The following is a 26,741-nucleotide window of genomic DNA, read 5'->3' on the forward strand; positions in this document are numbered from 1 at the left end:
CTCAGGACCTAGCATAAAGCTTGCCCACGCTTTAGAGAGCCAACTGACACCCTCTGGACTTCTTAAGAAGGTTGGTGTCATTTCCATCGGCCTCCCTCTCTTCTCCCTGGCCTACCTTCAAGTGCCTGGAGGAATTCAAGGAGGCTGGAGTGATTTTGGAGGGGGTGGGGTAGTAGGGATTGAACCAGGGTGCTACACCACTCAGCTACATCCTCAGTCCTTTTTTTAACTCTTTGAGACAAGATCTTGCTGCATTGCTGAAGCTGACCTTGAACTTACTATCCTTCTGCCTCAGCCTCCTGCATTGCTGGGATTAAGGTATGCACCACCGCAGCCAGCCAAGGCTGGAGTGATTCTGAAGTTGTGGGTCTCACAGGGTATGTTGTACTGCCCGAACACCCCCTCTGCCAACAAGAAAGTGGTCTGTCCTGGAGCAAAGGCCCAGGGTCCGTTTCCAGGCCTTCCCCAAGCAAGGAAGTGGGATGGAGGTCAAATGTGGAGAGAGGAAGACAGGAACCCCCTTGAACGCCAGCTGGCTCCCCGGGGGCTCTAGGCCCGTCTCTCTCCAGGATGGGGGAGGTAGTAAAGAAACTGGTTTGAAACTACAGTACAGGGCGTTTCTTCCTTAGGGGCAATTGAGGAAATGTGGGGTTCAAACATCTGTGCTCTGGACAGAGGCCCCTTTCTTTCTAGAAATGCTGAGCACATGGGCATTCCAACACCTCAACTGTTCCAGTGTTAAACACTCTGCCTGTTTGTCCTCTTTCTCCAAGGGCCACCCAGCAGGACCTGTAGGTCAGTGACTGACTTAATGTTGGGTCCCTGAAGCAGCTTTGTTCTTTCAGCAGTGTTCACCCGCTGCTGCCAGGCCTGGGTCACTGAAATGGGAGCAAGAAGGTCTTTGGTATATGACTGTGGGGTGTAGTCTCAGAGCCAGATCAACTCGCTTGAAATCCCAGACCTGCTGTTTACTAGGCTGGTGGCCCTGGATGAGTGACTTGACCTCTCTGTGCTTGAGTTTCTTCATAGATAAAAATAGGAATAATATTAGTACTTATCTTATCAGGTTATTGTGAGAAGTAAATGACTGTATATGAAGTTCTTACAATCAATGCCTGGGCAGTTCTATGTACAGTTGCCTTTGGTGTTGGAGGGGTCTTGGTTCCAGGAATCCCTGAGGAAAATGGCAGGGCTGGGATGTAGCTCAGTAGCAGTACAGCACTTGTCTCATGTGTGTGAAGCCCTGGGATCAACCCCCAGCACCGACAAAGACAGACAGACAAACAAAAAGGCATAGTATTTGCACATAACCCTCGCACATCCTCCTGTGTACTTTATTTATTGAAGTGCTGGGGCTGGAACTTTCCATATACTTTATTTATTTATTTATACCAGGGATTGAACCCAGGGGCTCTTAACAGCTGAGAGACAGGATCTTGCTGAGTTGCTTAGGGCCTTGCTAAGTTGCTGAGGCCAACTTCGAATTTGCGATCCTCCCCCCTCAGCCTCCTGAGCCTCTGGGATTAGGCGTGCACCACACACCAAGCTCTCTTATGTTTTAAATTGTCTCTACATTACTTATACCTAATGCAATGTAAATGCTATGTAAGTAGTTGTTTTACTGTATTGTCAAGGGACTCAAGACAAGAAAAATAGCCTATACGTGTTTAGGACACACAAAATATGTTTTTTCTAAACATTTTTCAATTCACAGTTGATTGAATCCACGGATGTGGAACCTCAGATTTGCAGGGCTGGCGTACCCAGGGAAGTCAAACTGCTAAGCATACGGGGCCAGGTCTAGGGAGAGGGGACGCTCTCTGCTGAGCTCTGCCGTGAGCCAAGCGCTGTGCAGAGTTCTCCAGCTCATTAAATACTTGCAAGAACAGAGGAGGGACTGTCATCCCAGTTTAGAGATCAACAGCCTGAGTGGCCAAGTGGTCCAACTGGGATCCAGCCTCTGAGACGTCTGAGTAGACGCCAGGCCTTTGTTGCTCCCTACAGGCTGCGTTCCCAGAGAGGGCGTGGGAAAGAAACACACAGGGCAGTGGCTGCATTCAAGGGAGGTACACAGTGGCGCCTTCGTGGAGCAGGGTGCCCTGGGCGCATCAGGAAGCAGTCTTCTCACCTCCGCTCTACTCTGAGCGTCTGCTCCAGTCTTTCTGTCTGAAGAGTTACTTTTGGCCCTCAGTCCACATGGCTGACCCTGGCACCCGAGATCTACATGTTACAACCTGGACACCAGAAGGGGGCTGAAGTTCTCTTCTAAATCCCAGCTCCTCAGTTCCCAGAGGGCAGCCTGATTGGCACAGGTAAAGTCCAGTGCCTGCTTTTGGGGGTCAGAGGCCAAGTTCTCTTGTAGGAACATGCAGCTTACTGGTGCAGTCCTGCGATGAGGGATGGGCCTGGAAGGGAGGTTTCTAGGCAAGGAGGACTTGGTAGAGAGCCCAGTAGGCATCGACTCCATAGGTTAATTCTTGGCTCTTGCTCTGATTCCCATAGTTCCTTCTTGTTCCTACCTTCAATTTGTCTTGACCTCTACTCATGCAAATTCGACATCTGTCCTCATGTCTTCTTCCCCTTTGTGGCTCCACTCCTTGACAATAATATTGCCTGAAACTCTACATGTGTCTGTATTCAGATTGCCTAGATAATTCAATGGCTTTGCACAGATTTCTACCCCAGGGTATTTCAAGCTCGCTGATTGGTTTAAACCGGCTGCCTTTGGAGACATAGCTTGTATTCAGGCACCTGCCAGGTGACCCAAGCTTGCACTTTCTGCAGGGCTGTGGGCTGAGTGTTTCCCCCGGGGGCATCAACAGGGGCTGGTATCATGAGGAGACAGCCATTGTATCTAGCTTTGCAATGACGCTCCTTCCAAAAGGCTTTCCTAAGCTTTTCTATTGCTGAAATCCACTAAGGGCATAGCATTAGACCCTTGCGATTGCCATGGGGTGCTGAGTACCTTTGTCCAATTCCACCGATCCAAGCGGACAGCGACTTAAACTAAAGAACATTATTTCTTGCTCATATATCAAATAGGAAACGAACAGTCCAGAGCAGATTTGAGGGGAACTAGGCTGCTTCCGACTCACGGCCTCATCTTCATAGATCAAGCTGTGTGGTCACCACACTGCAGCCAGGGGGCAGGGGCATGCACTCCCCCTCCTTTTCAATGCAGGAGCAAGAGTTTGCACCCATTGCCTTGCTAACATCTCATTAGCCAGAATTTAGTTGTTTGGCCACATCAAACTGCAAGGGAGGCTGGGGAATGGAGTCTGTACTCTGGGCGGTCACGGGCCCAGCTAAAATTTGGGAGTTCTCTTACTATGGAGGAAGAGAAAATAGATATGGGGGACAATGGTACCACCATTCGTCTGTCACCCATTTCTCACTCCTCTTCACGGGTCAGTATGTCACCACATCTTGGCACGTCCCTGTTCCTGATCCCTTTCCTGCAGAGCTCGGTCTTCATCCCCCCTGTATTGCTGCATACCCAGTGTCTCATAAGAACCTCCCAAGTGATCCCTTTGCTTCCTGTGATCATCTGAAGGAGCCCATCTGATCGAACGGCCCCATCGTTCAGAAGTTCAGAAATTCCTCATTGACTCCCGCTGCCCATAGCAATTTCCTTTTTTTTTTTTTTTCCTGTACTAGGCCTGACCCAGGGCTACTCTACCACTGAGTTACACCTCGATCCTTTTTATTTTTATTTTTTTTGGTACCAGGAATTGAACCCAGAGGGTTTTAACTGCTGAGTCACATTCCAGTCCTTTTTATTTTCTGAGAAAGGGTCTGAGTTGCTTAGGGTCTTGCTAAGTTGCTGAGGCTGGCTTTGCACTTGTGATCCGCCTGCCTCAGCCTCCCCAGTCACTAGGATTACAGGCATGTGCCACCACACCTTTTCATTTTTGTTTTGAGACAGGGTCTCACTAAGGTGCTGAGGCTGGTCTCAAACTTGCTGTTCTCCTGCCTCAACCTCCCGAGTTGCTGGGATTATAGCCGTGCACCACAGTGATCAGCAGCGAGGTGCACAGGATTTTTAAGTGCAGATTTCTGAATCCTTGAAGTTAGCAAACTTTGCACAGATGTGCATTTTTCTGAGGAGAGCTTTCATTCTCCAAGCGGTCTGTGAAGAAGACTCCTTGAGTTCCAGGCTCAAGTCCAAACTCTTCATAGCAACATGTCTCCTCACTTCCCTCTCAAATCTCACCCCAGTCACTTCTCCCACACAGCGACAGTCATTCTGAAGTTCTCTCGTTGCTCAGCAGGCACACCTTTTCACATGCCGAGCCTTGTGTCTGCTGCTCTATCTCGATTGCTCTGGCCAGCTCCTATGCATCCCTACTGCCAAGTTCAAAGCCGCCTCCTCTGGGAGCTTTCCCGATTCCTTCTGTAGTCAGTTTCCACAGCACTGCTCAGTCCTTAATCCCCTGAGTACCCGGAGTGGGTGCGGGACTTTTAAGAGGATGAGTCTAGTGGGTGGTCTTTAGGTCAACTGGGGATGTGCCATAGAAAGGAATTAAGGTATTTCTGGTGGGACCCTGGTTAGTTCTCATGAGGGACTGTCATAAAAGCTAGGGCTCATCTCCATCCGGCTCGCCAGTTTCCAGTTTTAAGATGTGATCCTTCCTCTTCCATGAGTTCTTATCATCTGTCACAGGTCCCTTCCAGAGCCTGTGCCAGGATGATTAAACGTACAGCCTTCAAAACTGTAAGCAAAATAAACCTTTTTTTTCTTAAGTAGGCTGCCTCAGGTATTTTCTTATAGCAACAACAACAACAAAAAAAATGAATATAGACCTGCACTGTGAGTTCCCAAGAATCAAGAGTAGAAAAATACAAAGAAATTAAGAAACAGAAGATTGAGAGGCAGCACTTTTAATATACAAACAATAAGGACAGGCCAGAGTCCTGCTACCTGAAGTGTGGATGTGACCCAACAGCATCAGCATCCTCTGGAATATGATCAGAAATGCAGGACTCAGGCCCCACCCCAGACTTACTTCATTTTAACAAGGTCCTAGAAGATTTATATGCATATTAAAATTTGCAAAGCACTGGGCTAGATAATGTATTATTGTAGGTTTTTGCTCTAACAACATGTTTTGAGGTCAAAATAAATCCATTTAAAGCATTTTTTCCTCTCATTATTTGCTCCATCCTCTTCACCTATGAGCAGTATCAACACGCGTGAATGCTCTTGCTTGGAGACTTTGGACATCTCTTATGAATTACAATAGCATAAAGAAGTTTTCCACACCATTTCTGAAGACAGCCTTTATGGGTTATAAACTGGATTCCAAAACTTCCATCAGCAGTGTCTTGCGCAGCCTGCAGGAGGTAGGTTGCATGATGATTTCCGCTTTTAGAGATGATGAAACTGGGGCCCCAGAAAGCTTTGTGACTACCCCAGTGAGTGCCATGCAAATTGGCATGCCAGCCACAATAAGAACTTTAGAGTTTTCAGCATGAGGCTCACCAACTTGGATGTCTCATTTCTTTTTATATAAAGGAGATTTTTTTTTTTTCATAAGAGACTTTAAGAAAGAACAATTCGTAGATAATCTTTATGAGCTATTGAATATGAACCATGCATGTGCAGGCCTGGAGAACAGAGAATTCTTAAGAAAGAATTGTCCAGTGGAGAGATGTCAGTTGGGGAGGGCCCTGCCCTGTCCTACCCAATCCTGCTGCAGCTGTGGCTGAAAGGCTCTTGAGCCAGGAGCCCCAGACACTTCAGAACAGATGCCTGTTCGCAGGAACAGCACTGGAGATTACTGCGAGGCCATGGAGGAAAGTGGTGGCTTCCGAATGACAATAACCCATTCCCAGGAGCTCACTCGGATTCATTTGTTGGGAATAGCTGGTATAACTGGACTCTGTCACTCTGTGATGCACATCATTGGGTTGGATTTCCTGATTAATTCCAATTTTCCTGGAGCAAATTGGAGCCACCAGCTGACTCAGCAATGGTCAAGAATGTGATACTTGGCAATAATACCAATGTGCTTCTTCCCACCTTGTCTGAATTTAAGATTTCTCTATCAGGTCCCAAATGGGACTTGCTCATTTTCACCTGACTTCGTGGTGATTTCCCTAAGGTCTTCTTGAGAATGATTACCTGGGAGGCAGCTTAAATCCCTTGCCATCCTCTCTAGACATGCATATTCAGTGGGACATATTTGTATATATTTGATTAAAAACAAAAACGACAGTGCACTTTAAAATTCCATGTAAAAAGTATTGCTTTTCTAATGTGCGAATGTGCTCCTGCCTGCCTGCTACAGGGTGTTGCACAGGTAGAGTCGCAAGGAATGCAAAGCTGAAGATGTTGGGGATTTTGGACGACGCTAATGCACCCCCGCACTCCGCACCCTGCTCTGAAGCCCTCTAGTTCTGGGGCTCGGCCTAAGGCGCAAACTACAAAGCATCCTAATGAGCAGAATTACACAACAGGAATGTATGTGCATATTTGACATAGTTTCTTCTCTTGAGGGGCGACCCTCTGGCTGTGACCCCTGCCCTCTCCAAGGGCGAGGGAGGAGTGAAGAGAAGGAGCCTTTTGTTCCCGGCTGCTCGTTCTTCTGCAGCCCCTACAGCCCCAGGGACCTGCCCCGCTCCGCGTGGGCTCGCAGAAGCCCTGCAATTTCCACATGGGAAGGTGATTTCAGAACGATGGACAGAGCGGTGTGGCCAGCCTACAAAGGAGAAAGAAAGGAGAAATAAAATTTTATCCTATCTGCCTCCGGATCCAGACAGGAAGGGGAATAGGGGGCATGCCTGGGGTGGAGGAGTCTAGTCCAAGCACCCAGAGACCCCAGGGGGGGAAGGGATTCAAACAGCATGAGGATCTCAAGAAATGAGGATCACAAGAAATGGGGGCCCTTTCCACAGAACAGCACACACTCCCAGGAAATCCGTGGCAATGGAAATAAAGAAGGGTCACCCAGCTTTTAACACTTTTTTTTGTTTTGGAGTACCAGGGATTGAACTTAGGAGCACTCGACCACAGAGCCACATTCTCAGCCCTATTTTGTATTTTATTTAGAGACAGGGTCTCATTGAGTTGTTTAGCACTTGGCTTTTTTTGAGGCTGACATTGAACTCTTGATCCTCCTGCCCCAGTCTGCCTCTGGGATTGCAGGCATGCTACTTTTTTTTTTTTTTTTTCTTTGTTGGAAAATTGGGAAAGGAAATAACTTTCTGTTCCATTACATGGACCTGAGTGAAAGTTAGACTTTTAGGGTGTTTCTACTAGTCTTTTCTCCTGTAAAACTTTGTTTCTGGTTTTAAAACAGAAGAATGCTCATTTTGAATCTGCTTTTCTTTTTAAACTTACCATGGTTGCTAGGAAAATTCTTTCCTGTTCTTCTGCAGTCTTTATAACACGTGGTCTTCCTTTTTGACTGCATTATAGTATTCCATAATTTACTAAGCATTTCACTTTTATTGGAGATTTGGGCTGTTTCTAAGTCTCCATTGCTATAAGCTTAGCGCAAATGTATTTTCCATGTTTAATTAGTTCTTGAGGACTCACTCTTGGAAGTGGGCTCCCAGCGTGGGAGGGGATGGCCGGACATCCACACCTCCTGATGTGGGCTTTGGTAGCCAGCTCAGTGCTGCCCCGCAGAGGTGCAGGGAGCAGTGGATCCCACTGTCTAGAGAAGCCACACCCAGTGGGGATCTCATCAGGCAGCACTGGCCATGTGCTGCCAAGAGATGGAGGGAAAGGCAGAAGAACTTGGGGGACACCAGGCTCCACATTGGCTTATGAGTGGGCCAACTCCTGCACACAGAATTCTGAAATCCAAACTGTTCTGAAAACCACATTTCTTGGTGACTTACTTGGAGGTAAAATCCAACTTGAGGCAAGTTATAATCCTTATTTAGCCTAGAGTGAATATTTTTGCATTTCACTGCAGAAATACAGATGGGTTTGACAGATAGGGTCACCCAAGATGGGACTGTTTTTTGTTTGCTTGTTTGTTTGTTTTTGTTTTGTACCAGCATTCAAACCCAGGGATGTCATACCACTGTGCTATGTCCCCAGACCTTTTTATTTTTTATTTTGAGATGGGGTCTTGCTAAGTTGCTGAGGGTGTCCACTAAGTGGCTGAGGCTGGCTTCCACGTGTCCCACCGAGCTAGGGCAGAGCTAGGGCAGATTGTTCGTTAACAATTGTTTTTGGAAGTGGGTGGAAAGTGTTAACACCCGGCTTCAAACGCTCCCCATCCACCCAGCTGGAATCCAGCTGCCCCTGGGGCTCCACACATGTGTAAATAACTACAATGTGTGGCCAAAAGCCAAGCGAGCTGGAAGGGAAGGTGAGTTCAGGGAGCGGGTGGCCGCCGGGTGTGGGTGTGGGGCACAAGCTGAGGGGGAGGCAGAAGAAGGAAGTGGCATTTCAGGGAGAACCAAAGGATGGCACATTTTTCCCAAAACATGACGTTCTTCCCCCGCAAAGACTTCAGACTGCATTTTTCCTTCACCACCCTTTGGTATTTGTGGGGCGATTGGATAAATCTGGTCTCCATGCGGTCAGGAACTGAACCGGGCCAGTTCGCTGTGGCCGGGCGCCTGCTGGTTACCCCACACGCCATAAGCACGGTTGACAGAGGGACTGCAGCAGATATTGGACGAAGGCATTTGTGTATTCGTGTCAAGGTTACTCATGCCCAGGTGAGGAAGAACCTGAGCAGCCTAACTCCTTTTCTTGGACTGAGCAAGTCTGGAGCAAAGCAAAGGCTTGACGCAGGGAAGCGCAGCAAGCTACCCGGGGGAGGGCCAGGTGTCCTGCCTGGTGTCTGCACCCTGCCTCCCACCGCCCTGCTTTGCCATCCCAGAGGCTGTGTAAACATGAAGAGTGAGTGGCCGCTGCTTTTGTGGGAAAGAGCCCCAGGGCCAGTCCCGGGACACGCACCCTTAACAGGGCCCATCTGGAGATGACAGCCTGCATCTGGAGGAAAGCAGGGGACGTGGCCTGAAGAGACCACCTAGGGAGGGCAAGCATCCCTCCAATGCCTGCGCCTGTGCTAGGAACCAGCCAGCCCCTCCACGCTGCCCTGCAGCAGGCGGCGGCTCCAGTGGAACCACATGGCAATCCTGCTCAGCAGCTGCAGGCCGGGGTAAGGAGACCCCAGTCTGTGACCTGAGGACACAGGGGCGCGGGCAGCCAGTGCGTGTGCGCATGCGCGTGGATGTTGGCTGAAGGTGTTTTTGACTGTGACAAGAACCCATCATGAACCACTATATGTCAGGCAAAGATAAGCAAGGCATAATTTCTGCTTTCAAAAGTTTTCAATTGGAGGGATGCTTTGAAGTAGCTGCCAAAATGAGCCCTTCAAAGGGTAAGGCTCTGGGGCGGACGCTCAGTGCTCACCCCCACCATCGCCCTGTACTTGTCACTCTGGAGGTCCCTAAAGGCCAGGCGCCTGATTTCCCTGCATTGCTTTCTAAACCCAGGGAACATGCCTGGAGCCTCTCCCGGGAGTTCTGTGCTGATATCAAACTTTGAACTGTGGACGAGAGATGCTGGGCATCGGCACCTCCACAGGAAAGACCCCGGGAAGACGAGGCTGGACTCTCCTGTAAACGGAGGCAGCAGGTACAAGCCTCAGTGCTCACCAGCCTTCTGCTCCTGCTGGAATTTCTCACCCTGTGGAGGTAGACACTGTGCTCACCCAAGTCACCCTGGGTGTCAACTCGGATGTGAATCCTGAGGGAAGCCTGAGCCACGGGCCTGGCCCTGGGTGGGGTTGAGAACCCATCTTCACGCTGCTGCACTGTCTGGCACCGTGCTGGCTTTCCTAACCCGACCCACCGTCTGCTGAGACAGGTATCTGCCTCCACCTGCTATCTGGCACTCCCGACCCTCCTTCCTGGTTAGAGTCCTGCCCGCCCCGCCCCGCAGCAGACCTGGCCCTCAGAGCTGCCTGGCGCTTCCCCACCCAGCACTTGGTGGGGACTGGCCGTGGAAACTCACGTGGGTTTCAGTACTCACCCCACTCACGTTCTCAACAGTGGCACTCTTGACATTTGGGGACAGAAAACTCCTAATTCACTCCTATTCCTGTGTACTGTCAATGTTACAGCATCCCTGGCCTCTGCCCACCAGGTACCAGGAACCTCCTCCCCAACTTGTGACAAATAAAAATGGCTCCAGACATTGCCAAATATTCCCTGAAGGCAAAATAACCCTACCTGAGACCCACTGGACTCAACTAAGTATGGCAGCCAGCTGGCTTCTCCTTTGGAGGCTTGTCTCCCTCCACTGAGCAACACTCCCTGCCTCACTCCAAACCTTCATCCTCTCTATTCCCTCTGGACTCTGCCTATCAATGCTGAGGTCCTTACTCACTGATGTGCTGGTTCTTCGGGTTTAGTGTCACTTATTTATCCAGTCATAATAATCACAATTTCCATCAACGCTGGTACTTCATAAAATTTCAGTATGGAGTTATAGTTACTACAGTCTTGGGCATCATGTATTGATGCACCCATTTTACAGATGAGCAACACAGAGGCTCAGAGTGGTTAGGTGAGCTACCTAAGGCACAGTCACTGGACCCAGATTCAAATTCCTGGGCTTTGACTTTTATAGTCAATGCTTCTAACAATCACTCTCAGGTTGTCCAAAGTGCAAGAGGCTCCTCCCCATGGCTCTTCTTCCACCTCTAGAAAGTGGCCACTTAGCTCTTACCCATGACAGACTTTAGGGGACCCAGGAGAACTCTCAGATTCCCTGCTTGATTATCTGGGCTAACCAGTAACTTCCAAAGCACATGCCCTGTCTGTCCCACAGCCCTTCCCTCTCAGCCCTCTTCTGGGCAGGGGTGGTGGTCACATCTGAGAGGATTCTGGGTCTCTGATGTACAGGCCTGTTTTAGATTAAGAGCTGTCTCCATCATCCCCAAGGCAAGCAGGCAGGGAGCTCATTAACCCAGACCCTCTGTCTGATGACCTGATATTTGGGAAAGGGGATCATATTTTTAGCAGTCCACCCTGTTCCAGTCTGAATTTCAAGAAGGTCTGTGTTCTCTAATTATTTCAGAAACAACTTTAGGGCAGAGCTGGGGTTTGCAGGCCCTGGGGACACCGGACGGGGAGCCTGCCATCTGGGTGAGATGCAGGGGGCTCAGCCTGAAAGCTGAAGGATCAACCTTGGGGAGTTCAGATGTGACCCAGGAAGAGGTGCTATCCCTGGCAGGGTCCCCCTCTCCAGGTTTTCATCCCCCTTGAATTGTAAACGTGTAGCCATCGGATTGTAATGCCAATGTTACGGATGCCAGAGTCAGGCCTGGGCTTGAATCTCTGCTCTGAAAATCGGCACAGTGAGGTAACATTTCTAGGCCTGTTTCCCTATCAACGAAACATGAGGATCACTGTGTCTGCCTCGCTGGATCGTGAGGAGGATCCGCAGTAATGCATGGGAAAGGGTCAGCTCCCACGAGTACTCTAGAAACAGTACTTCCTATAGTCATCAGACTCAGGATCACTTTCTGATGTGCGACCTCTGAAGTTTGGGGTTCACTTACTCAATTGTTGATTCACTCCCTGATATGTAGTAGGCTCTCTGAAAGGTGCGGAGGACTCAGCAGGGAGTTGGAGACATGCTGCTTCCATGATGGAACAGCTGGAGGAGGGGCTCAGCAGTTTGAGGGAGTTGAGCTTCACTGGCTGTGTGATCTTGGGTACCTTACCCCTCGCACCTTACCATTTGGGGCCTCAGTTTCCTCGAGCAAAATGGAGGCAGCTCTATCAACCCCAGAAGTTTATCGTGGGGTTTAAATGATTTTGATACACATTAGTTGCCACTGTCATCGTCATCAATGTCATCACCTTACAAAGACATTTAAGAGGCTGGGGTCTAGCAGAGCCACTTCAAGCAGGCTGGCTTGGTGGAATGGGCCATTGTGTAAACTGGGTCATATCAGAGAGGCATGATCAGTTCAATGACTAGAGGTGACTTTGTAAAGGGTGCTCCTTCACCCAGTTGTCCAAAGTTGGAGGTGTCCCACCTCGCAGGCTCCGAGCACTGTATTACCTCATCTAAATCCTGCAAGAGCCTTATGAGTTGATTTTTTTGCTACTGCCATCTATGGTTCCTTGAATTCTGCTGGCCATAGAGTCACTTTTCAGGATCAGAAGTTAGACACTAACCTACTCATTAACTGCCCAGAAGTCTCACCTTGTCAGTCAGGCTGCTGTCGCAGGCCGGGTGTGCCAGGAGCAGCCGCACCAGGTCGGCATTGCCATGGTGACAGGCCAGCATGAGAGCCGACAATCCATCGTGGTCCTGCAGGTTGACATCTGCCTGGCAGCTCAGTAGCGCTTGGACCATGTCCTCCCGGTCGTGGCTGACCCCCAGCATCAGGGCAGTCTGGCCTCCCTGCACATGGGGCAACAGGGACATGGTGAGGCTGCTGCCAGCACCGGTGTGCTGGGCAGAGACTTCTCAAAAAAATGACCATTCCTTCCATCATGCCCTTCCTTGTGTGTCTGGCGAAATTCCACTTCCCCAGGGTGCTCGGCAAATACTACGCTTTCTCTGAAACCTCCCCGAACCCCCCAACATGGGATTCGTCGCACTTGGCATTACAGCTTGTCAGTCTCTCTTGTTCTCAAGGACTGTGAAGTTGATGGCTGGGACTGTCTTTTTTTGTCTGTCTCCCCAGTGCCTAGCACCCAGCACTGATGAATGTCCAGCCACGGAGGAGATAAAGTTGGAGCGATAAGATAAGGACAGAGTGCTTCGGTGGCCTGCCTTCTTATCGCCTCCCTGGCCCAGCCTTCCCCAGGGAGCCTTGGTCTGCTCCATACCTCTGGTATTTTCAGATGAATGATACCTAGAAGCCTTTGTTTCAATAAGATCTCATGTCCCTCTGGCTATTTCTAATCTGTAGCCATTGACAACAACCCTGTACCTCCCAGTGATCATTGGTGGACACAGCAAGAGAATCAGAAAGCAAGCCCAAACTCCAGCTCTGCCGTCTACCAGTGCATGACCAGTGCGCGAAGGCAGCTTGCCTCCCTGACTTCCCTGAATCTTTACTTTTCTTTGCTTAAAAATTAATGACTGGGGCTGGGGTTGTGGCTCAGCGGTAGAGCGCTCGCCTAGCACCTGCGAGGCACTGGGTTCGATCCTCAGCACCTCATAAAAAATAAATGAAATAAAGGTATATATTTATATATATTAAAAAAGTCAATTCATTCTAAAAAAAAAAAAAGAATTAATGATCTTTCTGGATGTACCTCACTAGACTTTTGTGAGAATCAAATAAGGTAAAGGACGAAAGTATAGTAATGCGTGGTGGTGATTTTTCTGATTAAGAACTGACAATAATTTCTTATTCCCATAGACTTTCTTGTATACGCTATTTTTTTTTTAATTTTTTTTTTTTTTGTTCTTTTTAGTTATACGTGAGTGTTCAGTGTATTTTTGTTGTTGTTGTTTTTTTTGTTTTGGGTGCTAGGGATGGAACCCAGGGCCTTATGCTTACAAGGCAAGCGCTCTATCGACTGAGCTATCTCCCCAGCCCCGAGTGCAGTGTATTTTGACATATCACACATGCATGGAGTGTAACTTCCTATTCTTGTGATTGTACATGATGTGCAGTTAGACTGGTCGTGGATTCATATATGAACATGAGAAAGTTATGTCCAATCCATTCTACTGCCTTTCCCATTCCCACCCCCCTTGTGTCTATATTTTCCTATAATCTTCTTATATGAATTTATTATACGTTGCCCCTGTGGTTCTCCTGAGTTCCAGGCAGGTCAGCATTGTCCCTCTGATGGGATACTAGCTTTGTGAGATTGCAAGAATAAGGCAAAGGCAGTGTTTTCTTTCCTTTCAGATTCCCTGTGGCTCTGAACACAGTGTCTAAAAAGTGCTGAGGACGTGTTTGCTGCTGTGCTGGCTGATGGAAACTCCAATCTGCAGTCACCTATGGATTCTGCTGCCCTGCTCAGCACCCTGAAGCTCTGAAAAAAGAAAGGGGGTTTGGAATCGAAAAACTCCTGGCTCTGCCAGTTAGTACACACAGGAATGTGTGTGAGTTAACCTCCCTGCTATCTCTCCCTGATCAGGGAAGTCGGGAGTGACCAGCATGCTCGGCCTCGTGGGTTTGTGGTGAGAACAGCATGCTTAGCAAGCCCTGGGCAGGTGTTACCTGTCATCATCTTCGTGCAGGGTGGAGATGGTGTATGGCAAGTGCCAGATTGTGGTGTGCATTCTTAGATGTCCTGGTCTCCTGCTTCTCTGGAATCCAGACAGATCTTTCCAGAGAAGCCTGTATGCATTTTTGGTGTGTTTTACTCAGTCCCAAGGTAATGGTTGTTCACTGGATGAACCTGACCATGAATTCCATCCAGAACCCTCCCCATAACTGAGAGTTAAGCCAGATGGCATAGCAGCATGCCCTCCCATCTGCTCCTCTGCTCGACTCAGGGTCCCTTTTTCCCTCACCATCTTCCTGGTCCAGTTCAATACAAGTGGTCATTTACAGAGTCATCTGGGCCGCCAGGCTCTGCACTGACCCTGGAGATACAAAGACAAGACAGTAGCTTATCCTTCAGAGATTTCCAACTCCTTTCCAGTTGACCTGGCGCCTCCACCTGTCCTCATACATAGAAGCCCCAGGGGAGCTGCAGGGGACAGCTGCAGCTATGAATTCCCATCCCTTGTTGGGTGAGCTGAAACAAGTCCCTTTCCCTCCTAGACCACAAGTTTTTCCTCTGGAAAAAGAAGAGGTTGGCCTTGATCACTGCTGAGCATCCCCACTTGCAAGAGACCAGTTTGAGAAAATTCATGTTTATGGGGAAAATATTATTTTAAATGAAAATAGCTATAGGGAGTCTTCTGGAATAGGAAGTTGTAGGTAAGTGAAAATACTTCGAAAACCAGAAAGTGATCTACAAATATCTGTGTGTGGCCATCAGGATATCAGATGAAGGGTCCCAAGTGGCCTTGCCATCACATTAGGTCACTGTCTGCAATGGTTTTGGGGGAGTGTGGAATAGTGGAGCTGAGTATGTTGTTGGGAATCAGTTTTCCATGGGGGTTCTTGCCTTTCTGCATATCTTGTGACTCAGACACTATCTGCTCTTCTGTTCTAAATTATCGTCTTTTTCTTTTTTCCTTTTTCCAGTACTGGGGATCAAACCCTTGGACCCAGGAGCACTCTGCCAGGGAGCTACGTTCGCAATCCTTTTCCTTACTTTATTTTGAGATGGTGTCACTGAGTTGTCCAGGCTGGTCTCAAATTGCCATCCTCCTGCCTCAGCCTCCTGAGTCGCTGGGATTATAGGCATGTGCATCCAGTTTAGATTATTTTTTAAGAGTGTTTGTATAGCAAACAGCCCTGGAAGATAGAGGTAGTGTCTTCTTTTAAGATAGGGTCAGACTTGCTTACTGCCCTTTATAAGAGATATAGGCTGAGGCAGGAGGACCTCAAATTTGAGGCCAGCCTTAGCAATTTCACAAGACCCTGTCTCAAAATAAAACAGAAGAAAGGACTGGGGATATGGCTCAGTGGTTAAGCACCCCTGGGTTCAATCTCTGGTACAAAGAAAAAAAAAAAAAAGGATAAAATCTCAGAATCTTCACAGTTCTTGATGGTTACACCAACATCTATGCTCCCTCCAAAGGAACAGGGGAGATAAACATACACTATTCATTCCTGTGTGCCCAAACAGGCAAGTGACTTTTGGAGGAGTCCCCACGGCTCCTTGCAGAACCTTGTCTAACTCAAAGCCCTGCTAGGTCAGACACACCCCTGTCCTGTGTCCCCAGAAGAGGATCCCAGACCCTAACCTCTGATTGCCTTGAACACCTCTGCTGTTCCCAAATCTCGGTGTGAACCCCAAACACCTTCTACCTGATCACTACCATGGGAAGTTCAGAACACTGACTTTGGGTCACTTTAAGATTTATCAGAATTGTCTGTGGTAACAGGCAGCTTGAGAAGGGCACAGGTTTCCTGATACTGGCATGGGTTCAGAGAGCATTAGAACAAAGCTGGGGACTGTCTGGTACTTTACCAAAAAAAAAAAAAAAAAAAAAAAAGGAGGAGGGTAGACCTAGGTGATCAAGGCTGTTCTGAGCTGAGGCAGAAGTACCCAGTGAGTTAGCGACCCACGTGTCCTCGTGGACCCGCATGTCCTGACTCCCTGGCTACTACCTTTGCCTAGGGCCCTTTTGGCTCTTGGCAGCAATTACTCTTGTCATCTTGACCCACAGTACTGTTCCTAGGGACCAGGACATGATTTATGTGCCTGAAACAATGTCACTCGCACTGGTTGGTAGAGAGGGAAGGAAGACAGGGAGGTTTTGTTTTCTTTTGTGCCAAGGATTAAACTCACTTAACCACGGAGCCACATCCCCAGTCCTTTTTTTATGTTTTATTTTGAGACAGGCTCTTGCTAGGTCCTTAGGGCCTCGCTTTAAATTGCTGGGATTACAGGCATGTGACACTGCACCTGACAATAGGGTGTTCTGAGATCTGGTTATTTCAAGGACTGAGGAGGCGTGCCAGGCAGAGGCTCACTGGGAACTGAGCATCCTTATCCTTCCTGGGACTGATCAACGACAGTTCCTGTGTGTCCTGGCTATCTGCCCATTCTCTCCACCAGGTTAGGAACTCATGACTTTGTTAAAAAGCCTTTGGAGAGAGGAGGAATGACAGAGGTGGCAACTTCTTCAAAGGACTAGGCCTCCAAAGAGCATCCTCACTGCTAGATGCCTGTGGGTCATGACCAAGGCAGGTTGCTGACAGGGGCTTTTCAAGAGCAGCCACTAGCAAAGGCCTTCTCAAAAGGCTAACAGTAGGAATGTGTGGTTCAAAAAGCAAAGTTCAGGTGGAATATGCCCAGCTTTCAAATAGGACATTAGTTAGAATCTCACTGACCTTTTCCCTGGCCTGTCTGGGTCTTGGGAGCCTTATTTAGAAAACCAAATATTCATCTCTAGCAATTAGAGAAATACAGATTAAAACTACACTGAGATTCCATCTCATTCCAGTCAGAATGGCAATTATCAAGAATATAGTAACAAGCCAGGCGCGATGGTGCAGGCCTGTAATCCCAGTGACTCCGGAGGCTGAGGCAGGAGGATCAGGAATGCAAAGCCAGCCTCAGCAACTTAGCAAGGCACTTAGCAACTTAGTGAGACTCTGTCTCTAAATAAAATACAAAAAGAGCTGGGATGTGGTTCAGTGGTTAAGTGTCCCTGGGTTCAATTCTCAGTACCCTGCTGCCCCAAAAAACAGTACAAGTAACAATAAATGTTGGCAAAGATGTAGGGAAAAAGGCACTCTCATACATTGCTGGTGGGACTGCAAATTGGTGCAACCACTATGGAAAGCAATGTGGAGATTCCTCAGAAAACTTGGAAGGGAACCACCATTTGACCCAGCTATCCCACTCCTTGGCCTATACCCAAAGGACTTAAAATCAGCATAGTACAGTGACATAGCCATAGCAGTTTATAGGAGCTGAATTCACAATAGCTAGGCTATGGAACCAACTTAGGTGCCCTTCAACAGATGAATGGATAAAGAAAATGTGATACACACACACACACACACACACACACACACACACACACAGAGGAATATTACTCAATCATAAAAAAGAATGAATATGACTTTTGCCTTTAAATGAATGGATCTGGAGACTATCATGCCAAATGAAATTAGCCAATCCCAGAGAACCGAAGTTTGGATATTGTGACTAATATGTGGATGCTAACACACAAGGGAGGGAGGGAGAAGTTCAGTGGATTAGACAAAGGGGAATAAAGGGAAGGAAAGGAAATGGGATAGGAAAGACAGTAGAATGAATCAGACATAACTTTCCTGTGTTCATATATGAATACATGACCAGTGTAACCCCACATTATGTACAATCTCAAGAAAGGGATATTAATTAGAATAAGTCATACTCCATGTATGTATAATATGCCAAATACACTCCATTCTCATGTATATCTAAAAAGAACAAATAAAAATAAAAATAAAAGAAAACCAAAAACCAAATACTCAGGCTTTGGATGGATGAGATTTGGAGGCCCTAGACTTCTTGGGTGAAAAACTCTCCTTGAGCCTGCATGGGATTCCTTGCTCCACTGGCAGACTAAAACTCAGAGGTTTCCCATATTTATTAAAGAGGAGAGAGAGCTCTTCATGCCACCTACCTGAGTCGCCTGGATGTTCACATTTCCTTCTCTTAGGAGCTTCCAGACGACAGCCATGTCTTCATCGGTCTCCGCAGAAGCCAAGGGCGTGATCATCACGGCAGTATAGCCAGCTTTGTTCTGGTGGTCTACATTGCAGACCCCTGAAAGAAGAGGAACAGGGGCTGGAATAGCCCCGAGGGGCCAGAAGCCAGCCTCCACCTTAGCCAGGTCAACAGGATGCTGCTTGCTGGTTAATCATCCGAGGACCAGAGCCGCCCGTCCACAGCAATAGCCAGTGGCTTACAATCCTCACAGTCTTCGAAGCCAACTACCTTTCTTTACAAGTTTTCTGAGGACACCCAGGAAGGGAGGTCCACGGTAGGCCAGAGAGGGCCAAAGGGTCCATGACCATGACTTCACTTCTTAAACCTGAGCATATGACATTATTCCCATTTCACAGATGAGGACACTCAAAGGTGAAGAAGTTCTATAACTGTTCATGTGCAGGTGAAGCAGGACCAAGACTCGGGACTACCTGGGTCTTGAGCCCGTTCGTCACCCACAGCTGTGCCCTGCAGGTCTCTCACTAGCTCATGTTTGTATGTAACCTCAAGCTGGTGGCTGGGCTTGTAAGTCCTTTCCAAGGGGCTTCTGGGTAATGTACCAGAGGCATGAAAAATGCTGTAGGATAAATGTAGGAAATCTTCCAGGAATGACCATCTCACTCGAAAGAGAGGGAGGTAAAGACACCATAACTCTTGTATTAAAACAAGAATAAACCTTTCACAACAGGATGAAAAATGAGCACATGCTCATATAGACACACACACATTTTAAAATTTCTGTTTTTGAAACAGGGTCTTGCTAAGTTGTCCAGGATAGCCTTGAACTTGCAATTCTCCTGCCTCAGCCTCCCCCATCACTGGGATTATAGGTGCGTACCACTGCATCCAGCTAAAATTGGTATATATATATATATCTTTAAGATGGAATAGTAAAGAAGAAATGAAAAGAAATTCCTGGTTTGTAGTCCTGGGGTTATCCAAAGGAGAGGGAAGGGGTTATGAGACACAGATGTCTCCTATGTAAATGATCTCACCTCTCCAGGGTAGTATTGTGTGGAAAACCAAATTGTCCTTGTGCAGTTGTTCATTGAAAAAGCCTCTGTGACTCTTTTGGGTAATAAAAAAATTATCCCAGCAGATCAAGACAGTCTTTCTTAGCCCACTCCCCTCTGAGGAAAGGGGTTAACTGCAGAACCTACCTCGTAGGATTATTGTGAAATTTACAGTTAATGTTTTTAGATCTCTTTGCACATGCCTAACCCGTGGTAAACATCCAGTAAGTGTTAACAATTATCATCCAGAATGGTATCCTTGTAGATTAGGAATTCATCAGAGCAAATCTAGTTTATGGGAAAATGTCAATTAGTTCTGGAGAAGGAGAAAACTCAGCATTTGTTTGATAAACTCTCCTCCCCACCCCAAGCATTTTTCAGAGGTGTGCCATTTTACCTGGGAGCCAGTGGATCTGGACCCCTTGGCCTGGCTGGCTCATCTGCAGTTTTCTCACTGGAGCCCCTCTGACCACGGCTGTCACTGGGTGGGTTACAAACCTTGAATAATAACCCAGGGCACTGCCTCCCAAGCCTGTCTGATAAGGAGGAGGGTGGACACTGCCGTACTAATGACTTGTTTTGACCCCTACTTTAAATTTGCTGTAAGATGTACAAATAAGCCTCAGGTTACCAGCGCTCTTTTATCTCTTCAGAAACATGACTTGCAGCACAGTAGAGTGAGGTCTGACTCCTCACCAGGGGCTCAGAAAAGGGCTGAAGACCCACGACTTCGCATGCTTCCCAGCGGCGAACAGCAAGCAAAGTCAGCAGCCCCGAAGGAGAGTGAGAGAGGCTGTCCACCCAACATGCTCCAACTCAACAAGCTTGCACCACTGAGCTCTCTAACCACCCTGTGGTTCTATCCTCAGTAATAATGAGTCACTTCTGTACAGTACTTTACAGTTTGTAATGTGCTTCTCGGATGCTTCACAATGGCCACTGAAGGGAGCTCAGGTCTGGGAGTGTGACAGATCTGTCACTCTCAACACCCCTTCTACTGATGAGAGAAAATAATGGCATTTCAGGTCTGTTCTCCACAACCCCTTTCACACTTTATGCTTGTGGCTACTTAACCTATTTCAGTATGTGAAAGAGGAAACTTCCAAACCACCTTAAAGTGGATGAGTTTTAGCTGGATGTATTGTCAATAGCAGCAGAAATTAACAGCACCCAAATCTTAGGGTGTCTGCTTGCTATTCTGGCTCAGCCCACCTGGAACTTCTAACGGGCTACAAGTCTGTGAGCTACTTAAGACAGGGCTTTGTGTTACTGGTCTTTGGATTCTTTATGCACATATTAGGTGCTTTCAAAGCCTCACAGTGTCCCTGAAAACTACTTTGGGGTACTAGAAAAAGTCCAGATTAGGAGAGTGACAGATCTTGACCTGAATATGTTACTGGTTCTGTGACCTCAACCACATTTACTGACATCTCTGAGCCTCAGTTTCTTCAGTTGGAAAATGCAACTAATATCTGTTTCACAACCTCCACGATGGTAGTGAACATGTAAGTCATACCTAGCCCAGTTTCTGGGATGGGGAAGACACTCAAAAGACTTAGCTGCTGTTACTCATGTTCTGTATTGAAAGCCCAGAACACTGAACACAGTAAGTGGAATGCAGAGCATGTTCCACTGCACCATTGCCTCCCTCAACTGAGCTACCATTTTGATGGTACCCAGGAATCCATGAGTAACTGAAATCAATAACATTGACTCAATCTTAGAACTGTAATTTAATCTTTTGATGATGTAAGAATCAGAAAGAACTTTAGGCTATGTTTACATATGTCACCTTTCTTGTTCAGAGGAAGAGCCTCAAAGTTGATTAAAAGAACTGTGGAGAACTGGAAGTAACTGGAATTTAATTGAGCTCTCAAGTCATTCATTTCACAGTGTCATCCAGGAACTGGACTAGGTGCTTGTAATACAGACAGGAGTAGGACAGACAAGAGCCCCTTTTTACAGAGTTAACATTCCATTTGGTAGAAATACATGCAAAGGTCATCTAAAGAAAGAAGTGTTCCCCTAAAGAAACAGATGGGGTGCAGCCCCTTTAAATAGAGTCACCAGAATGACTTTGAGGAGGTGACATCTGGGCTGTGACCCAGGTGATAATAAGGAGCCAGTCCTACAAAGAGTTTCAGGGGAAAGAGTCCAGATAGAAATAAAATACAAAGGTCCCGAGGAATGAGCCAGGTGAGTCTGAGGCCAGCATGGCTGGATGGAGCGCAGGACGAGAGTGTGGTGACAGCAGGGACAGCTAAAGCAGGTGGGATCCTGCAGGGCAGGCCATGGAAGCTGACAGAGGGAGTTAAGTGAGATGGACAAGACCTGAGATGGGGGAAAGCTGTTGGATCCTGACTGGACTTCCCCTCAGGCCTCCTTAATAAGGGTAACGGATCCAGCCTCTGCTCCAGCTCCTGGAGCCAGTTCTCCCCAAGGCCTCCAGTGCTTCTGCTCTAGCTGGTCCCTCCCCAGAGTCTCTTACCTGTGGATTTTGGATCTGGAATTCTCAATAGCCTTCTGGACACTTCCGCCTGGATGACCCACCGGAAACTTAAAATCTGCCTCCAAGTGAATGATCCTTTCTGTTTTCCCCAGACTAGCTCCTTCCCCGTTTACAGCACCATCATCTTCTCAGCCATCCAAGCTTGACAGAGAACTCTGCTCCCCTTGCCCATCACAGCCAGGTGGTCATTAACTCTCCAGTCACTACCCCTGCAGTGGGCTCCCGTCTAGCCTGCCACCTCCTCCCCTGCTTCCTCCACTAACCTGCTCCTACCACCAAATTACACTTCTTAGAGGACGACCCTGGGATGGAGTTCCCCACAAGGTCCTCCATATACACGGCTCCAATTTATCTTCCCAACCTTTGTTCATATCTGGTCCAAACCACAAGCCCTCTGGTCTCTAGGCATCTCTTCCTCTCTTACCCTCTTATGGTGTTCTCCTCACCTGGAACATTTCTCCCTGTGGAACCCCATCTGCTTCAGGGCACCGTTCCTGCTCCTGAATTGGACAGTATCTCACTTCTTCTGCAATATTAAATCACAATCTGCACCTCTCTTCTGAGCTTTCCTTTGCTCTTTGCATGTTGGGGTGTAGCCAGTATGAACCACATAAGGAACCAATAATTATCAGGCAAAGGATGAAGGAGTCCAATTGGTCAATGGAGCCAAGACCTGTGTTAAAAAGCATCTTAGGAAGACAAGAAATGGTGACCTTCCTAAGGCGGTGTGGTATAGCTCTGAAGTTGAATAGACCAAATACAGAATCTCTCTACCATTTATCAGCACTGAGACATGAGCAAGTTTTAGAACTCTCTGAGCCTGCAAATTGAGAATAATATCACAGGTGTGTTGTGAAGAGTGAATGACATGATTTAGGCAACCTTGTGTAGTCCAGTTTCCGGAATACAGGAGGAACTCTGAAGAGTGATAAATTTCCTTGCTGGAAAGATGTATGATACAAGAATGGCCCTTACTGTGGTTACAGGTACTGAGGAGGAGGCTGAGAGAGGAGGATTGCTTGAGCCCAGAAGTTTGAGGCCAGCCAGGTAACATAGTGAGATCCTGTCTCTTTAAAAAAAAAAAAAAAGGAATGGGATCCAGACTGCAGATGCGACCATTGCTGACCTGTGTCCAGCAGCAGCTTTACGATGGAGAAGTTGGAGTGGGACACGCTGTAGTGGAGTGCCGTGTTCCCGTTATGATCAGCCAAGTTGACAAGCAGCTTCAGGAGATGTGGGGAGTGAGGCTGGACCCCAAGGAGGTAGGCGGCCACCACAGCAGGGCTAGATGACTTCCGGCTGGATACCCGGAACCATTCTTGACTGATGGTGTTCAAGCTTTGCCTCTGAAACCCCAAAAGATTCCAATTCCAAGAGGTTCCCTGGTCTGGGACGTACAACTTGACACAAGAACGTGTCAGCTTTGAATGCTTCTGCCTCTGTCCCTTTACCTCCCTGCAGCTCTGCATGTGATTTATTTAGAGGACGGACAGACAGCAAGGCTGGGGATGCAGGAACACGTGAGACCTGCACGATCATCCCCCCATGGGAGGTAGCAAGGAAGTCTGGGAGGACATTGCTCTCTCCCAGGTGATGGCCTGAAACTAGTTTAGGTCACATCCTGTGTGCCCACGATTACTAAGACCCTCTTTCACACTCACATAGTCAGCCTACATGGACTCCCCTGGGATTGCACTAGGACTCTTGCCTGTTTATACTAGGCATAGCTGGAGGGTCACAACATTAGACAGCTGGGAAGAGTGCATGCTGAAAGCAAAGACAAACATATGCAATTCATGCTGGAAAGAAAACCCAAACAGGTGGGCTTGAATGATTCTTGGCTTTCTTTTCCTTTTTTGTGGTGCTAGGACTTGAACCCAGGGCCTTGTCCATTTGAGACAAGCACCCTACCACGGAGCTGCATCTCCAGCCCTGTTCTTGCTATAAGTCTTGTTGGGCCCTTCAGAGTGAAAAGTTTAACAACCTATGACAAGACTCCTGCTTTCTGTAGAATTGGGCTCCTCTGGGACCATGAGACTGTCAGAGTGGTGACATCAACTCTGTGCTTAAGTGGTTAAGATGACACAAGTTTAGATTATTTACCTAAAGGGGAGAGGGGAAGGTATTGGGGTGTGGTTGTTATGAATGTGGTTGTTATGCAGGAGCTCATTCTGGAAAGATTGCTGGGTTTAGAGTCACTAAATCAGTGAGATCAGGTTTGAGTGCTGTCTCAACTTGTGACCTTGGAAGTATATAACTTTTTTGAACCCTACTTGTCCTATTACAAAGAAGAAATGGAAACTGGGCTTGCTCCCTTATTGCCAAGTCACTGCAGAGTGGGGTCCTTGCACAGCCTGCTTTGTCTCTCAGGCAGGGACAAGGAGGGGGCACCTGGGAACATTCATGCTTAGATCCTAACGTGGGTGTGGATTTGGGCTTGCACATACATGGCCTCTGATCACTTTCTTTTCCTGATCAGAAACAATGAAATCACTTGTGGCCAAAAGACTTTTACATATCAGAGTCAATATCTCTCTCTGTCTCTGTCTGTCTTCTCTCTCTCTCTCTCTCTCTCTCTCTCTCTCTCTCTCTCTCTCTCTCTCTTCTCTCTCTTTCTCCCTCTTTTTGTTTTAGGTCTTGGAGACGAATATCTCCTTCACCCAAGGAACTTTCAAAAAAATCTGGAGAGATATCCTATTATGAAGGAGCATAGTGGTGGATTTTAAATGAAGACAGGGTTCTATAATTTGTTTAAGAACAAGAAATAGAGTTTCAATTAACATCCACACAGCACACTGCTTCTTTAAATCTGGGAATTGCCATTTGCCAAATCAGCTAAGATAAAATAATGAAAATGGTCTGGCCAAGTAATAAACTCTGCTGAACTGATCATTATTACTCTTTGGGTTCTTCTGCAGAGGACGGCAAAATAGGTTTTAAAAATGCTTATAGGTTGTTCCACTTTGGATCTGACAGCTCTCTCCTAGGGTGGGAAATGTGCCTATGCCAGTAGCTCTTGATTAAAAGGAGGTCCCAATCACTGCATGTTCAAATCTCCATTGGCCATGAAGGCAGAAAGGAGCAAACCGATGGATTTTCTTGCTTTTGGTCTCTTGACCCATAGGGACACTTTAAGAAAAGCAGTAATGACTATGGAATTAAGTGTCAGGGCTTGAGCGGGTAGGCACATGCTGCCCATGCCTTTGTTCTGTTGATGAGAAGGCAGGCCCTGAGCTTTGAACTGACTCACCCCGTGGGGTGAGGATCTGAGACTAGAACCCACCGTTCCCATTCCATGTGCTCTTTCCACTCCACCCATACCTTTCTCCAACTGCAGGGTAGTTTTTAGTCTCAGTCACAAACCATTTGGTGACAGATACTCAGGTGGAGCGATGCCTAATCTCGCTTGGTAAATGCCTCTGAGCCCCTGGACTGCTTCCTTGTGTGGATTGATCCTTCCACTTCCTGAGCATAATCTATCATTTAGGTGGCAGCATTTGGGTAAATGACAGACTTCCCTGAGGAGAGGGACTCCTGTGTGCACCGTCACACCATGGCATGGGACAAGGGGCCAAAGTCACCCTGGTGGGAAATTTTACATGACAATGAAATCAGAGTACCAAGTGCTGGTCGGTGGTGGTCCCAGTTTCCGGCAGATGTTGGCTCAGTGCTCTGCATGCATTAAGAAATTCTTCTGAGGGTTTATATCTAAAGAAAACAAATATACACACAAACACACATTTATGCAATCATTCTCCATGTTGATATAAATGGCTCTCACTTTCCTCTTTCACTTCTCAGCAGCCCAAACACCCAAACTGGGCAGCTTCCCCAGGTTAAGGAACATTCCTCGGAAGTCTGGGGCGAGGGCAGCATCCTGCTGATGCAGCTCGGCTTTGGGGCTCTTCTGAAGGGCACACACACTGCCTCTTCATCCTGCTGTTGGTGGAACAAATAAACCAAAGGTGCCGAGATGGTGGGCTCAGCCACAAGGCCTGACACACTGGGAGGGTGGAGGGCTGCTTTTCTGGACTTTGGATAAAATTTTTCTTCCTGGGTGACTAGAAAAGAAATCCAAAGAACCCAACACATACTAGCAAATTTCTTCAGGCCATTCTTCCAGGAAGTGCTAAGAGTTCATAAAATGAGAAGCATCAACACTGGGTACCACAGCAACACAGAGGCCTCAGTGGGATTTAAGGGCACTGGTCTGTCACTCAGCACTTTTATTTTTATTTTTATTTTTTTTGGAGCTCTGGGAATCGAACCCAGGGGCATGCTGCCATCAAACTCCAACCCCAGACATTTTCACTTTTTGAGAGACAAGGTCTGGCTAAGTTGCCCAGGTTGGCCTGGAACTTGAGATCCTCCTGCCTCAGCCTACCGAGTAGCAGGGACTGCAGGCGTGCACCACCATGCCCGGCTTGCTCAGCATGGTCTTATCAGGATCGGCGCCACGAACAGCTCTTGTTGCTGCTCTTCACTCCTCCAGCAGCAGGCTGGGGGCGGTGATGGTGACGATAATGGTCCTGACCCGTCTATTGCTACTTTTATTGGGAACCTGCCATGTGGTAGGAACCGTATGAGGCATGTTACTGCTTTTTCTCACACAATCCTCAGATCGAATCTAATGGGTCGCCATTATCCACATTTTTTCAGGTAAGGAAAGGAAGGTGACCACAGCTTAAGGTCTTGTCTAAAGTTATTCTGTGGCAGAGGAAGGCCTTGACCCAAAGTGCGTCCAACTCCAAGGACAGTACTCCATCATACCACGTGCCTCCCATCAATTTAAGGGACAAGGCTGTGTCAACATGGCCAGTGGGAGAGGCAGAGAGTGTATGGGTCAGAAACAGAAGACCCTCCGTCCAAACTGCTCTGCTAGCAACATCACTTCCCTTCCCTCAACCTCCATCTCCACATCTGTAAAGTGGGGATTC

The 26,741-nt window shown here is 47.7% G+C and overlaps 1 protein-coding gene across 7 annotated transcripts in view; it reads right to left on the reverse strand.

Annotated features, from left to right (window-relative positions):
- Positions 1–3,101: 3,101 nt before the first annotated feature.
- The window catches only part of KANK4 (KN motif and ankyrin repeat domains 4), a 77,643-nt gene continuing 54,003 nt past the window's right edge, over positions 3,102–26,741 (reverse strand). For 6 of the 7 annotated variants that reach the window (XM_079103645.1, XM_079103649.1, XM_079103648.1 and 3 more), the window contains exons 6-10: positions 25,425–25,512; positions 22,931–23,150; positions 18,197–18,339; positions 12,191–12,391; positions 3,102–6,701 (exon numbers count right to left, since the gene is read on the reverse strand). In XM_079103645.1, the coding sequence (XP_078959771.1) occupies positions 6,597–6,701; positions 12,191–12,391; positions 18,197–18,339; positions 22,931–23,150; positions 25,425–25,512 (757 nt within the window). In that variant the 3' untranslated portion in view covers positions 3,102–6,596. Of the gene's footprint in view, positions 6,702–12,190; positions 12,392–18,196; positions 18,340–22,930; positions 23,151–25,424; positions 25,513–26,741 lie in introns of those variants that run through there. The other variant, XM_079103650.1, reaches the window with a different exon arrangement.

This window comes from Sciurus vulgaris (genome assembly GCF_902686455.1).
Source record: "Sciurus vulgaris genome assembly, chromosome: 1".
In the NCBI taxonomy this organism is placed as follows: Eukaryota; Metazoa; Chordata; class Mammalia; order Rodentia; family Sciuridae; genus Sciurus; species Sciurus vulgaris.